The sequence below is a fragment of the Heterocephalus glaber genome, unplaced genomic scaffold (genome assembly GCF_053883595.1).
Source record: "Heterocephalus glaber isolate CG9 unplaced genomic scaffold, H.glaber_assembly_v1.0 deba00001666, whole genome shotgun sequence".
In the NCBI taxonomy this organism is placed as follows: Eukaryota; Metazoa; Chordata; class Mammalia; order Rodentia; family Bathyergidae; genus Heterocephalus; species Heterocephalus glaber.
This window is the reverse complement of record NW_028258406.1, coordinates 19,599,442-19,614,980: the sequence shown is the minus strand read 5'-3', so window position 1 is coordinate 19,614,980 and position 15,539 is coordinate 19,599,442. Positions and strand designations below refer to the sequence as shown.

The following is a 15,539-nucleotide window of genomic DNA, read 5'->3' as shown; positions in this document are numbered from 1 at the left end:
CTGCAGTGGGCTTTTTTTTTTTTAATCATTGAAAGTGCTATAAAGTTCGCTATCACGGAACCAGGTGGTGGGGTAATGTAATTGGGTGGATGCACATGCAGTAAGCAGCACAGCTGCCCACAGAGTCACAGCAGCCTCAAGGTTGTGAATGATGTCCACTCCTAGAGCTCAGTCCAGGAGTGGAGAAGGGCTGGTGGTGGTGTGAGAGCTGGGCAGCCAGGGAAGTAATGCTTTAATTTACCAGGGCTCTGGGAGCTGGAACACTATGGTTTGAGAGTATGAGTTTTGTTTTCCCTCAAAGAATGAGTTCCAAAATTGAAGACTAATGATCCTATAAAAGTGTAAAATGAGAGCCAGTCGTGGTAGTTTTTTTTTTTTCATGGTAGTTAATGTCTGTAATCCCAGCACTTGGAAGGCTGAGACAGGAAGATCATTGCAAACTGCCAGCTTGGGCTACATAGTGAGTTCAAGGCCAGTCTGAATTTTATAGCAAGGCCCTGTCTCAAAAAACAAAAACAAAACAAAAACAAACAAACAAGTTTACAGTGAAGGGAGGGGAGAGGGAGGAGAGGGAAAGGGTATGAAAAAAGAATTGAGAAGTGTTATGTACATGTACCAACTCCTCAGGATAATCATTAGGTGCTGCAAGCATGTACTAATAAAAATAAAATTTTTTTGAAGTACAAATTAAATTTTAAAAGCAAGTTTAATATTTTAAATAAATTTTATAGTTACTAAATTCAATAGGTACATTTGAAATATGAAAAAAGAATACTGTAGTAAGAGGCACTTATGGTATTGTACTGTTACATAATCCTACTACTTCTAAAATGTTAATTTTTTTTCCACTTAATAAAAGCTCCCTCTGGTCCCCCTTCTATCTCTCTTAGACAGAAGCTTTCTTTCTCTCAATAAATTTTTCCTACTCTTAAAAAAAAAAGAAGCTCCAAAAAGTAAGGATTATATTTTTCTTATTTGTGGCTGTAAACTTAATTCTAAGCAAGGTACCTGTGCAATGCAGAGTACTTAACTAGGATTATTTATTCAACAAATAAATGAATGTACCAACAAGCAAATGAACAAATTGTAAGATAAAGAACCAGGAAATTCTGGCCAAACAGCATATTAACATGGAAGTCCTGAAAATGTTTGTCCTTTCAGCAAATTGGCATTAGAATTAGACCGATAGAGTGAGAACCAAGCAAAATAGGTAGGTAATTGACAAAAAAACCACTCTTATCATCTGTGGTCTGTTTTGATGGCAGGGATTATTTAGTTGAAAATCCTACAGTTACATTTCTTTCCCTTAGTATGGTAGGACTACATGGTGAAAGAACTATTACACAAATGCATTTAGCTTCTTTATAAAATTCTGTTTTAATGTCAAATATTTGAACATTGAGTATTAGAATAAATTTCTATTTTGAAAAAATAACAAGAAAAGTATAATTGACTCAAAGAGCAGAAATATCAAAGAACGTTTAAGATAGAATCATCTCAACTACTATGCCTTTCTCTTTGGTGAAACAATTTGTTAAATATGTCATGGAACAGTTTGTATAATAGCAGCTAAACATAGAATACCTTACTTGTACGAAGCCCTATTCCAGGTGCTCCACATATCTTTCCTCTTGATGACAGTTATTATCTTCCCCATTTACAGATGAGTCTTAGGGAGATCACGTATCTGGAGATCACCCAGGTAGTAAGCAACAGTCTCCTAGTCTGTCCAGCTATCCATGACTCAGCACCCACCCTACCCACTACACAAACTTTTAAATCCAGTCTACCTTTATTTATGTTTAGATCTGTTTATTAGAGGGAAGATTTATAAAGAAAAGCCTAAGTACATCTTTATAATTTCATTCCTGAGTTTCACAGACACAGAGATAAAATGTGCATCTAAAAAAACCATCTCTTTTTGTGCAACCTATATCACCCATGAGGCTCACGGTAGAATCTTCCCATGTTTTATCTTCAGATTCTATGGCAACTTTGTATCAACTTTATAGGCTGATTAGATTCTTTTTTTCTTCTTTGGTACCGGGGATCAAACTCGGGTCCTTGCGCTTGTGCAGCAGGCGGCGAAACCACTGAGCTAAATCCTCGGCCCTTGCTGATTAGATTCTTTATTGTGGTTTTCAGATTTTTTTCTTGTACTGAGAGTGGACAAGCTCTTCTCACACATACCCACCCCACACTGAGGAGAATAGGAAAAATTTTTAAAGTTTTTTGTTTTGTCATAAAAATATTCACACCAATGGTTTTGGTTTCAATTTACCATTGGAATTCTGATCACAGACAACAAATACTGATTTTTGTTACCTGAAAGAATTTATTGGATGGATATCAGGCAGCTCACAGATCTTGCCAAAATCCTGAAGAAATAGATTTGGGAAATAAATAGAAATCTAGGGGGTTGGGAGATTTGGAGCCATAGCCAAGGTTATAACAGAAAGAGATGATTATTGGACTGCTATCAACTGGTGTATACATTTGTGTATAATAGTCTTCATTGATTAATCATATCATTATTAATAAGAAAAAAATATTGAGAAAAATCAAAATAACCCAAATATCCACCAGAGGCTACTGGTAAAATAAATTACACTTATATTGGAATACTGTTACTATTATTAAAGATATTGTAGTAGATTAAACATACTCATGGAATGATATTACAGATATAAAAGGTGGAAAAAGTTGTCAAATATTATGATTAGTGTTATTCTAGTTTTGTTTTTAAACTGCATTTAGTTTTTATATATAAAAAAAATTTGAAGGGGCTATATGCCATACTGATAAGAGTTATCATCTCTGAGCACTTGGAACACAGAGTTTTGATTCATTATATTGTATTTCCATAATATCAGAAATAGTTTTTGCTAATACATATAAGCTAATGAACATTCCTTTTCTAGCTAGAGACTTTAATTATCAGATCTTTTCCCTACTGCTTACATTAAGGCAATGAAAGCCATGTTTTGCTTTCTCTGATGTAGATACTAGATATTCCCAACAATTAGAATTGATACTTCATTTCCCACTCTCCTCACTCTCCATCATGACTTTCTTACCAGTGAATATTTGAAAAGTAAATGATTAATTTTACATTGCAGTTTCATGACTGCTATGGAATAGTTGGTGGTATGCTTTTGAATATTGCTTTATGAGAGTATATGAATCCTAATCTCACTTGGATTTTGCATGTTTTATCATTTTTTATTATTACCACTTTAGTCAAAATGTATAGTTTTAAGTATCAGCTTATTAGTTCTCATTTTATCATTCTTGCAGAATTCTTGTACTTCTAATGCAGGAAAAAATTTTAGACTTTGAGTAAAAAATCTTAGGTAAAGCTTTTGAAATATCTTTCTTAAGATATTTTATATGTATTTAAATTTGGCCTAAAACTTAAAACATTTTAGTTTGATCACTTTTCAAATTGTGGAATTGAAGTTATCTAAAACTTATTAGACATTTTGCTATAACAAGTCAAGCACATTAAGAGTAAAAGATAATGATTTTTGTTGCCTTGTTTTTAGCATTCCATATTGGGAGAAGGAGATATTTATACACGAAAAAATGCCTCTGTTTAGTAAATCACACAGAAATCCAGCAGAAACTGTGAAAATTCTGAAAGACAACATGGCCATTTTGGAAAAGCAAGACAAAAAGACAGACAAGGTATGAACTCAGAAATAACATTTCAGATCGAAGCTATAGCAATTGTCAGGAAAGACATAAAAGTATTTACATCTAGACTGAAAAGGAAGCATTCAGAAATGTTGAAAATGTTCTCTTTCTTGACCTGTGTGATAGTCATACAGATGTTTGTTTTATAATTATACTTAGCTTTCTATATATGTTTAAAGTACTCGTCTGTGGGTTCTTCTCAAAATTTAAGACTCTTCTAGCCCTTAATAAATTAAGGATTGTTTCAGCTGGACATAAGTATATGGAAGACTCCTTTTTCAAAAGTAGTATCTTTGAATTGAGCATGATTGTGCTTGCCTCTAAACTCAGTACTCAGGAGGCTGAGGTGGGAGGATCTTGAGTTTGAGACTAGCCTGAACTGTGTAGCAGAACCTTGTCTCAGAAAACAAAAACAAACACAAAAGTAATGTCTTGCTACTATGATTTTTTTTTTTGTACCGGGGATCGAACTCGGGACCTTGCACTTGCAAGGCAGGCGGCAGAACCATTGAGCTAAATCCCCAGCCCTACTATGATTTATTTTTTTATGTAATTTGCCTTATTCTACACATCATTTCTTCATTTATAGTGATTTATATACTATAAAGTGATAAAACTATATTTGTTTTATCATATTGAGAAAACCAGGCCATAAGGTCAAGTGAAATAAGACTCATACTTTTAAATATTGCATGGTTTCTCTTATATGAGAAATCCAAAGTATAAATAATTTAAAGGGAAAATAGAAGATAGATAATAGGAAACTAGGAGATAGATCTTTCTCAAATAAAAATGGGACCAAGAAATGTACAGAGGGGGGAAGGAGAAATAGAAAGTATTAAGATGTGTTGTATACGTATACCAACTCCCTACAATGAATGTCATCATTATGTGCTACAAACATGTCCTAATAAAAATTTTTAAAATAGTAGGGCCAGGGATTTAGCTCAGTGGTTCTGCCGCCTGCCTCACTTGCAAGGTCCCGAGTTCGATCCCCGGCACCAAAAATCAATCAATCAATCAATCAATCAATCAATAAAATAGTGAGAAAACCTAATTGTTAACTAAATTAATCTGCTTTTTGCCACCTGTTTTAGTTTTTGTTTGTTTGTTTTTGGTATCGGGGATCGAACTCGGGACCTTGCACTTGCGAGGCAGGCACTGGAACCACTGAGCTAAATCCCCGGCCCTCACTTGTTTTAGTTTGATAAATTTTTATTGAGATTCACTTCTAATTCCCCATTCACAGCATACAATTCAGTGGTTTTTAGTATATTCACAAGATTCTGTAGCTATCACCACTATCTAGTTCTAGATCATTTTCATCATTCCAGACAGAAACCCTGTACTCACTAGCAATTATTCTTCATTTTCCCTCCCCCAGGCCCTTGCAACCACTATTCTACTTTCTGGCTCCATGGATTCACCTATTACTCTTTCCATGCAATGAGTTGTTGATTTTTAGGTTTCGCATAAAGAAAAAGTGATAATGTATGAGGAATGAGTGGGTTCACAATGTGGGTTGTGCTTTGCCAATTTATGACTTTATGTTTGGTCCATTAAAAGATCAGAAAAATGGGGACTTATTGAAAAACCTTAACATAATGCCTTAAATAAAGTCTTGTAGCTGCAGATAAGGCTTCAAAACAGACTCAATTTAATTTTCAAGAGTGACATTTCTATTGTTATTAGCAAAATTAGATTGAGTTCAATTTAAAGATAAATGATTTTAATTATGCCTACTAAGTAGAATATTAAAAGATCTTTTTATATAAATTTTAGTAGCATTTTCCAAAATAAAGCTGTGTCTACTAATGGTTTCCTGTTTATTTATAGCTGGTCTTAATTATAAATAAATAAATAAATAAATAAATAAATAAATAAATAAATAAAGAGGGCTTATGAAGTAGTCTTGTTTAATGGCCTGAAAATTTTTATTCTTTTAAACTGTTAATGGGGCTGGGGTTGATGTAGCTCAGTGGTAGAGTGCTTGCCTAGCATGCACAAGGCCCTAGGTTCAATCCTCAGTATGACAAAAACAAACAACAAAAACAAAAAACTGTTAGTATTCTTTTTGGTCAATAGGCTTCAGAAGAAGTGTCAAAATCACTGCAAGCAATCAAAGAAATTCTGTGCGGCACAAATGACAAGGAACCCCCAATGGAGACAGTGGCACAGCTAGCACAAGAACTCTACAACAGTGGGCTGCTGGTGACACTGATAGCCAACCTACAGCTGATAGACTTTGAGGTGAGCGATCTGTGAAAATATGGCAGCTCTGCTTTTCAATTTCTTTTTTTTTTTCCCCATTAAGTTTATTGGTACATTTTAGGTATAAAATACAGTTACATTCATCATTGGGATCTTGTACCATTACATGAGTATCTTGGTTCTTACTTTTTTCCCCTTCCTCTGCCCTCCCTTCACCCCCTCCACCCTTCCCTATTTGCAAAGACTTTGTTTCCATTTTTTTTCCTTTTCTCATATTTTTTCTTTTCCCTTCTTTCCTTTCCCCTACCCCTCCCACTTCCGCTGCTCCTTTAGACATTTTCTTCCTGTTACACAATATCAATTATACATTTTTTAAATTACAATATCAAGATCTAGGAGACATTACCCCAGATTTTACAGAATTTAAAAGGATATAGAAAGTATATTTCAAAAATCTTTTTTGAAATAAATTTGACAACTTCTAAGAAGTATGGAAGACAAATTAATGAAACTAACTAAATTTGAAGAGCACCCATTAAAGAAAGTATATTCCTAACTTGAAAACCTACCTATATGACAACAGCAGGCTCATATACATTTTAACTGATAAATTATATCAAACAATTAAAGCAGAAAAAAGAAGGAACATTTCTCCCCCCATTTTAGGAACTCAACATTGTGGTAATCCTAAAACTGGATAAAGATAATAGAAGAAAAAAGTATGAACACAGATAGAAATTTATTTAACAAAACAAACTCTTAGAAGTCATGTCTGGCAGTATGTAGAAAGTGGTTTTGTTATAGGGATGGCAGTGTTGGTTCAGCATTGGAAGACCCATCCCCCAAAAGTCATCATTTTAACAGAGGAAAGGAAAAAGCCATATGATCCTGTCACTAGTTGGAGAAAAAGTATTGGACTAAATTCTACAGCTGTTCATGGTAAAAGCTATAAGGAGGCTAGAAGTAGAACAGAACCTTCTCAACAGATTAAAGACATGTACTCCATACTTCCAGCGAGAACGCCTTACATGAATGGAGAAGGTACAATGCTTTCTCCCTAAGGTGGGGAACAAGGGCAGATATGCTTATTCTTTATCTGTCCATTAAACTTTGAAACCTAGGCCCCACCAAAATAGTCTGGCAATAAAATGACACAATTAGGATAGGATTGGCAAGGTAGAAGCAAAATGTTTATGTGTAGATGAAATGCTCATCTACAGAGAAAATACTAAGAAATCTCTAGGAGCCCCTAGAACTTGTATTTGAATTTAGCAGGATTAGAAAACACAAGGTATATATAAAAATTCAGGTCTGTGTATACTTGCTATAAATGAAGAATTGGATATTGAAATTTAAAAGTTATGTAGAAGTACAAAGGACTTAGAAAAGTTAAAAAAAAAACAACCCCACCAAAAACAGTGTTGGTAGACGTTTAGTACCTAACTTTAAGACTTCTTCTAAAGCTACAGTAATCAAGGCAGTGTTGGTGTAAGGAAAGATATATAGATCATTTGAATAAAACAGAGAATCTAGAAATAGAACCACACATATATGGTCCACTGAGTTGTGAAAGATTATTTAACATTAGCATTTTATAGAACATAAACTCAATTCAAGAGCCGAGGAAGAGATAGTGTTTTCAGCAAACAGCACTAGAACACCTGGTATCCATATATAAAAAATTAACCTCAACCCTTTATTTCCACACATGAAAATAACTTGAAGGGATCTATGAACCTGAATATGAAAGCCTAAAAGTATAAAACTTTAAGAAGAAATTATAAGGGAAAATGTTTATGAATTCAGGGTAGGCGAGAACTACCTAGGATACAAAAGACACGATGTATAAAAGAAAAAAATTGATAAGTGAGATTCCATCAAAATTTAGAACTTTAAATGACATCATTAAAATGAAAAATAGTCCTTAAACAGACCATATTTACAATGCATATAACCTATGAACAGAATATATAAAGAATTCTTAGAGCTCATTAATAGACAACCCAATTAAAATGTAGACATAAGATGATGATAAATAGCCAGTATAGCACAAGGAATGGTGTACAACTCTAGAATCAGAAAAATACTAATCAGTACAATAATAAGATTGAATTATACACTCATTAGGGAGATGAAGTCAAAAGTTTTAAAAGCCTTGTCATGACTTTTTCTTTTTGTTGCATTCTCCCCCTTTGCGTTTAATTTGTCACACCCAATGGATTCATTCTGCTGGGTTTCCTGGGGTTGTGATCCTCATTGTCTTTTCCTAGGGTATTGTCTAAAATTTTTTGGAGTGCCAGTTTGGTATTCATGAAGCTCCTGAGGTGCTCTTTATCATGAAAGCATCTTACTTCTCCATCAATTTTGAAAGATAGTTTTGCAGGGTACATCAATCTGGGTTGGAGGCTGTTTTCCTTTAGGGCTTGAAATACATCACTCCAAGCTCTTCTTGCCTTGAGGGTTTGCATTGAGAAGTCTGCTGTGATTGTGATGGGCTTTCCTTTGTATGTGATTGGTTTCTTTTCTCTCACTGCTTGTAGAATTTTGTTCTTCTGTTGGATTTCTGAAATCCTGATTATTATATGCCTATATGTAGATTTTTTTTTGATCAAGGCTATTTGGAGTCCTATATGCCTCACTTATCTGTATGTCAAGCTCTTTTCCCCTCCTTGGGAAGATTTCTGCCATCGCTTCTGTGAACAGTTCTTTTATGTCATCTGCACTCTCTCCTCTTTCTTCATTGACTCCAATCAGTTTTATGTTATTCTTCTTTGCATCGTCTAGCAGCTGCTGGATTGATTTCTCATGCTCCTTTACAATTTTAAAGCAGTTTTTCTTTTCTTGGTCACTACTTGCAATCTTTTCTTCTATATCTGAAATTCTATCCTCACATTGGTTCATTCTGCTGCGCAGACTTTTCAATGGAGTTTTTAATCTCTTGGAAATCTGTTTGCATCTGTTTTATGAATTCCATTTGTTTCCTATGTTGGGATTCCATCATGTTCCTCAGATCCTCTATTTTTTATCTGTGTCCTCTCTAGATTTATTAATCATGTCTTGCACCATGAGCACAATCTTTGCTGTTATCTGAGTAATTATTTCTGATTTCATTTTTCCCAGATCCTCTTTTGTTGCCAGTTCAGAGAGTCCAGGTAGTTGAATATCAGATTTTTCCATCTCGTTTCCCATTGGGGTTACTGTAGGTAATCCAGAAGTCTGTTTTTGAGGCTTGTTTGTGTGTCTTCTCATTTTTCCGGGCGGGGGGGCTGCTTCTGTTGACTGTGCAGCTTACCTTCTCTGCCCTAGGAGCTTGGCATGGCGGCTGCGTTGCTTCCTTCTGGGTGCTTGGACCAGCTCAGCTTCTCTGCCCTAGGAGCTTGGGATGGCAGCGGGCGAGCTTCCTTCCAGGTGCTGGGACTGGCTCACCTTCTCTGCCTTAGGAGCTTGGGATGGTGGTGAAGGAGACTCTTTCCAGGTGCTGGGACCAGCTCACCTCTGCTTTTCAGTTTCAATGTAAATTATTATCAATATTTGACTTTATAAATGTCCATGTGTAGGGTACAGGGAGAGGGGACATTACTAGAACTCTTGCTCTAAGTCCTAGTCTCCTATGAGCCACGACAGCACAAGGTGAATTAATGAATTAAAACAGAAAATGAGACTTAGAGAAGAAGCTGAGTTTTGGGCCTGACCAGTGCTGCTCTGGGGAGCAAAGATGAAAGACCCCAAGCTTGCCACACCTGTATTGGGTACATTGGGAGTATCAGAGGACTCAGAGGATAATCCTAAAATAATAAGGAATTTATGTAGATGAAGTTTTTGTTCTTCCTCCAAATGTCTTTAGCTGATGTAATCCTGCCTGGAGCATCACAGCATCTAGCTTTTAGCTTTGGCTGGAGGGAAAATGGAGTTATCTCTTGACATGCCATAGCCAGCCTGTAGGCAGGAAGACAAGGCCTAATCATAATTTATTTTTCCCAAAAATAATGTAGTAATGCTCCCAATATCCATGTATTTTTTAAAAGTTTTTTTTTCTAAAAATTTTGCAGTTACCTTCATTTTTAAAAAATGCAAAAAGATATATTCTACACTAAATCTTCGCAGCTATGTAGCATGGTTAATGACTAATAATAATTGAGAGGATGAGAATGAGCCGAAAACACAAACAGCAGAGACTAGGTCTTTATTAGAGGCTGGGGGTGGGGAAGGTGGGGGGTGGTGCTGGCCTCTCTCAAACAACGGTGAGAGCAGTGGCCAGGGGCTGGCTAAGTGACCTCTTATATGGGCAAGGGGCATAAGGGGGAGATGACATAGTGGAGGTACATGTTTGGCTTCAGCCAGAGGTGAGGTTTAAATCCATTGTCAGGTTTGGATTTCTTGGTGGGAAGGACAATAAGTGGAAGAGCTTCGAGGTAGGAAAGGTAGGTTATTGTTTCCCTGAGTGATTTATTATCTGCCGGGAAGAGCCATTTAGGATATGAGGCTGCCAGAGCCATTTTATCTAGCAGAGAACTGTATCAATAATAATAGATGGGCCAGGATTTAGCTCAGTGGTCCACCTGGCCTGCCTCACAAGTGCAAGGTCCTGAGTTCAATCCCCAGTACCAAAAAACAAAACAAAACAAAAATAATAATAGATAATAGATGTTGATTGCTTACTGTATTCCAGCACAGTTTCAATCTTTCTTTCTCTTTCTTTTCTTTTTCCTTCCTTCCTTCCTTTCCTTTTTCTTTTTCTTTTCCTTTTCCTTTTCCTTTTCTCTCTCTTTCTTTCCTTTTTTCTTTCTTTCTTTCTTCCCTCCCTCCCTCCCTCCTTTCTTTCTTTCTTTCTTTCTTTCTTTCTTTCTTTCTTTCTTTCTTTCTTTCTTTCTTTCCTTCTTTCTTTTTCAGTACTAGTGATTGAGCCAGGGCATTCACACTGAGCAATGTCCTCAGCTCTTGTTATTTTTTAGTTTAGACTTTGGTAAGACACTGAAGTTGCTTGAACTTGAAATCCTCTTGCCTCAGCCTTCCAGAGCACTGGGATTATTAGCCATGTGCCACCACGCCAAGCCTTAATTCTTAAAAATAGTGCTCACTTAAGCAGCACATATACTAAAAATTGAAAATAACTTTGTGGGGGTTGGAAGGGTTGAAAGGAGGCCAAAGGAATGGGAAAAAATAAGAATCAAGATATATCATGTACAGGTACAAATTCTCAATGATGAATGTGATCATATGTATACCTAAATATACCAATAAACTCAATAAAATTTTTTTTTAAATACCTAGGTTCAAAATTAGTAAGTAATCTGCCCAAAATCACTCAGTTGCTAAGAGCTTCAACTGGGATTCAAACTCAGACAGTATCTACTAAGCCAGTTCTTTTCATTAAAATATTGTTTCAATGATTGGTTAAATGCTAGTAATTTGTTAAATGCTGGTAATATAATATATGTATCTCGTTTTTTACATACTTATTAGTATATATTTCCAGTACACAGTAATTATATTCATATTGGAAAATTGGTACATATACAATCACATCATACTCATTTTTATTTCTCCTCCCTCCCCTACCCTCCTATCTTGTCTACTACATAATAAATTGGCTAAATAAAATAAAACTTAGAAACATACCCAGTGAATATGTATAGACATTTATTATTTGTTGTATATATAACTTAGAATACTTGCTTTGCAGTGAAAAATGCACACATAGACAAGCTTGGACATTTATTTTTTTAGGTTATAGAAGTCCTGGTTTTATTTTGTTTCTACCATAATACTTTTGGTGGTATCAGGTAAGTGCTTTTGTCTCCTTTAATTCAGAGACAGGAGATATGCGGATTTCTCCAAGGAATTGCTTTTAGTTTTGTTCCCTGAGCAAGTGGAAGGAAATCTAATTACAGTGATTACAGTGTGATTCGGCAAGATAAGGTCAGAGCTCTGGGAAATCTGTGGAAACAGTAACCTACAGCTCTCTAGATAGATTGGATGGGGAAGAATCTGGGCAGATGGACCAAACTAGAGGAAATCAGACCAAGACTACATAAGAGATGAGCAGTCAGGTGTGGGGCTGGAAGCAAGAAGAGCAAAGGCCCCAAAAGGCCTAGACCTCAACTCAGCTTTCCTTTCAGATACTCGTTTTTCTCTTCCTCTCTCTTGTTCTGTTTCTCCGCCTTTGACATTTTGTGGCCCACAGTCTTCCTTTCCTTTTGCCTGGCTTGCTCACTCTTTGTCCCTATCTATGTCACATCTTTTTCAAACTGCTTATATGTGGAATTAAAGTATATTCTTGTTGTGTTTATATACTTTTATATTTGTTTTGTTTAAATTTATATATTATGAACATTTTTAGAAGTTGTGGCACAGTGGAAAACTTGATTTAGAGTTAGAATTGTGTAGAGTCTGAGCTCTGCCATTCAATACTTAACCTCTTTGAGAGACTGAAGATGATTCAGAAAATGGAAAGATATCCCTTGCTCCTGGGTAGGAAGAGTGAACATAGTGAAAATGGCCATACTTCCAAAACTGCTATATAGATGCAGTGCAATCCCAATTGAAATCCCAGCAGCATACTTCACAGACCTTGAGAAAACAATCCAAAAATTCATTTGGAACAAGAAGAGACCCAGCATAGCAAAAGCAATTCTAGGTAACAGAGACATGGCAGGGGGTATCACAATCCCCAACTTGAAGCTATACTACAAAGCTACTGTGATAGAAACAGCATGGTACTGGCCAAAAAACAGACCTGAGGACCAGTGGAACAAATTAGAAGATGCAAAAACAACTCCAGACACACTCAGCCATCTCATCTTTGACAAAGGATCCAAACACCCTCAATGGAGGAAAGATAACCTCTTTAATAAATGGTGCTGGAAAAGATGGGTTTCAACTTGCCAAAGATTAAAACTAGACCTATATCTCTCACTATGCACTAAACTAAAATAAAAATGGATTAAAGATCTAAATATTAAAACAGAAATGCTGAACTGGCTGGAACAGAGGTTTGGTAGAACTCTTGAAGACATTGGTGTAGGAAAAGATTTTATGAACAAAACCTTAGTTGCTCGTGAACTAGCACAAACAATCAACAAGTGGGATCTCTTCTTACTAAAAAGCTTCTGCACAGCAAGAGAAACCACCAGCAGTGTGAAGAGACAACCCACAATGTGGAAAAAAATTTTCACCTGCTGTTCCTCAGACAAAGGTCTACTATCTCGAATCTATAAAGAACTTAAAAAAAATCAGACCTCCCAAATTTAAAGATCCAATCCAAAAAGGGCATCTGAAATGAACAAACATTTCTCAGACAAAGAAGTAGAAATGGCACCTAAACATATGAAAAAATGTTCAACATCACTGGTCATTTGAGAGATGCAAATGAAAACAACACTGAGATTCCACCTCACCCCAGAAAGAATGGCTGCTATCATGAAATCAACCAATAACAAATGCTGGCGGGGCTGTGGGGAAAGAGGAACCCTGCTCCACTCCTGGTGGGAGTGTAGACTGGTGCAACCACTGTGGAAATCAGTATGGAGAAACCTCAAAGAACCAGGACTGGAAGTCCCATTTAACCCCGCTATTCCCCTGCTGGGTATCTTCCCCAAAGAATTAAAAGAATTATACCACAGTGCACCCATGTTCATAGCAGCACAGTTTGTAATAGCTAAAACTTGGAAATAGCCCAAATGCCCATCAACTGGAGACTGGATAAAGAAAATGTTGTTTTTTTTTTAAATAAAATGGAGTACAACTCAGCCATAAAAAATGAGATTTTAGAGACAGTTATTGCTAAATGAATGCATATTGAGGCTATACTTTTTTCTTTGGTACTGAGAATCAAACTTGGGACCTTGCTCTTGTGAGCACCAGAACCACTGAGCTAAATCCCTGGCCCTAGGCGATACTCTTAAGTGAAATAAATAGGACAAACATGTGTAAATACTGAATAGTTTCTCTAGTGTGAGAAACTGAAAGTGTAAATAAGAACTAAGAGGTACAATAGATAATGTAAAATAGGAAGAAAAGGGGCAAAGGGGAAGTGAGAGGGGTAGGGGAAAGGAAAGAAGGGAATGGAATTTACTATAAGAAAATGAAAAAATGGAAACAAAGTCTTTGTAAATAGGGAGGGATGCAGGGGTTGAGGGGAGGGCTGGGGAAGGGGGAAAAATAAGAACCAAGAGAGACTATGTAAAGGTACAAATTTCCAATGATGAATGTCATTATGTTGTATACCTAAAATGCACCAATAAAATAAAATTTTTTAAAAAAATGCTTATCCTCTTTGAGCCTGTTTTCCTATCTATAGAAAAGTAATAATATAAACTTGAGTTGCTTTAAATATTAAGCTAAATTAAAAACATACATATATATGTGTTATGTCTTATAAAAAAACTAAATACAAATGCAAGCTATATACAAATATCAGATAGTGGTATTTTCATTTACTCTCTCCATCTAAAGTAAAGTGCAATCTAAGCTGGTTGGTTTGTTGTCGTTGTTGTTATAACCTTTGATTTTTTTTTTTATTGGTACCAGGGAATCGAACTTGGGACCTTGCGCTTGTAAGGCAGGCAGTGGCACCACTGAGCTAAATCTCTAGTCCTAACCCTTGATTTTTTTGTCTGTTTTAGATTTGGCTGTCAGTAACCATAAATAAAAAAGAGTTCATATCTTGGATTGGTTCTATAAATTTCTCTTGTTTTGCATATTGCCTGAGAATAGCCATGTATTAAGCTATGGTCATCATTGATTCATATGTTCACTTCAGTTAGTTTTTGAGACTAGACTAGTTTGCAGTGGATATTAGAAGGAATATGACCAAAGATTATTACGTTTTGAAGAATGAGTTGGAGATGAGATGTCATCAGGTTCAGTGACTTGGAGAAGCCTTGAGCAGCCACAAAACATCAGGTTCAAAATACTCTCCAAGGACTGGGAAGATAGGAGGAGAAAACTTTAGGTACCTCACGACTTTGTTTAGCATTGGCTCAGAATAGGAAAAGTGGAACAAGTAAGAAACAGTTACACAAGTTTCTCTTCCGTTATTCACTATTCCAGAAATAAATGTAAAATCTAGAGAGGAAGTTTGTTTAAGAATTATTTGGATATTAAGACATTCAGTTGCCTAAAATTGACTTGTACATTATCTAGTAAACTTTTGTTCTGGAATCCTTAGAGGAAAGAAGTGCCTTTTTAAATATTTGAGTTTTCTATGAAGATAAAGTCTTTAAATGCAGAGAGTTAATTACTTTTTTTTTTTCCGGTACCAGGCATTGAACTCAGAGCCTTGTACTTGCAAGGCAGGCACGCTGCCACTGAGCTAAATCCCCTGCCCAATTACTTTTTAACTTTATAAAAAGATGTATTATATACATTCCCCTCCAGAATAACATACTAGATTTAGTAAGGTTTTCCTGGTGACATGAAACTATAATAAAGATCTGTTATTGTGATAAACGAGTAGACAGGTCTTAACGTTTTTTCACCTGATATAATACAATGCCTAGAAATTCAGTAAATTCAGCTGCCTTCTCCTCTAGCCCAAAATAAATAAATACTTCTGGTTGAATGAATGGATGAAAAGCAGTTAAAATTTAGAACAGTTCTATTTTAAACATTTTATCAGCTACATATTTCTA

General features: G+C 35.8%; 1 protein-coding gene across 18 annotated transcripts in view; it reads left to right on the top strand.

Annotated features, from left to right (window-relative positions):
- Cab39l (calcium binding protein 39 like) overlaps positions 1-15,539 on the top strand; it is a 210,195-nt gene that overhangs the window by 98,542 nt on the left and 96,114 nt on the right. For 17 of the 18 annotated variants that reach the window (XM_087197450.1, XM_004844158.4, XM_021257834.2 and 14 more), the window contains 2 exons: positions 3,546-3,687; positions 5,782-5,946. In XM_087197450.1, coding sequence (XP_087053576.1) covers positions 3,546-3,687; positions 5,782-5,946 — 307 coding nt within the window. The remainder of the gene's footprint in view (positions 1-3,545; positions 3,688-5,781; positions 5,947-15,539) is intronic. The other variant, XM_087197449.1, reaches the window with a different exon arrangement.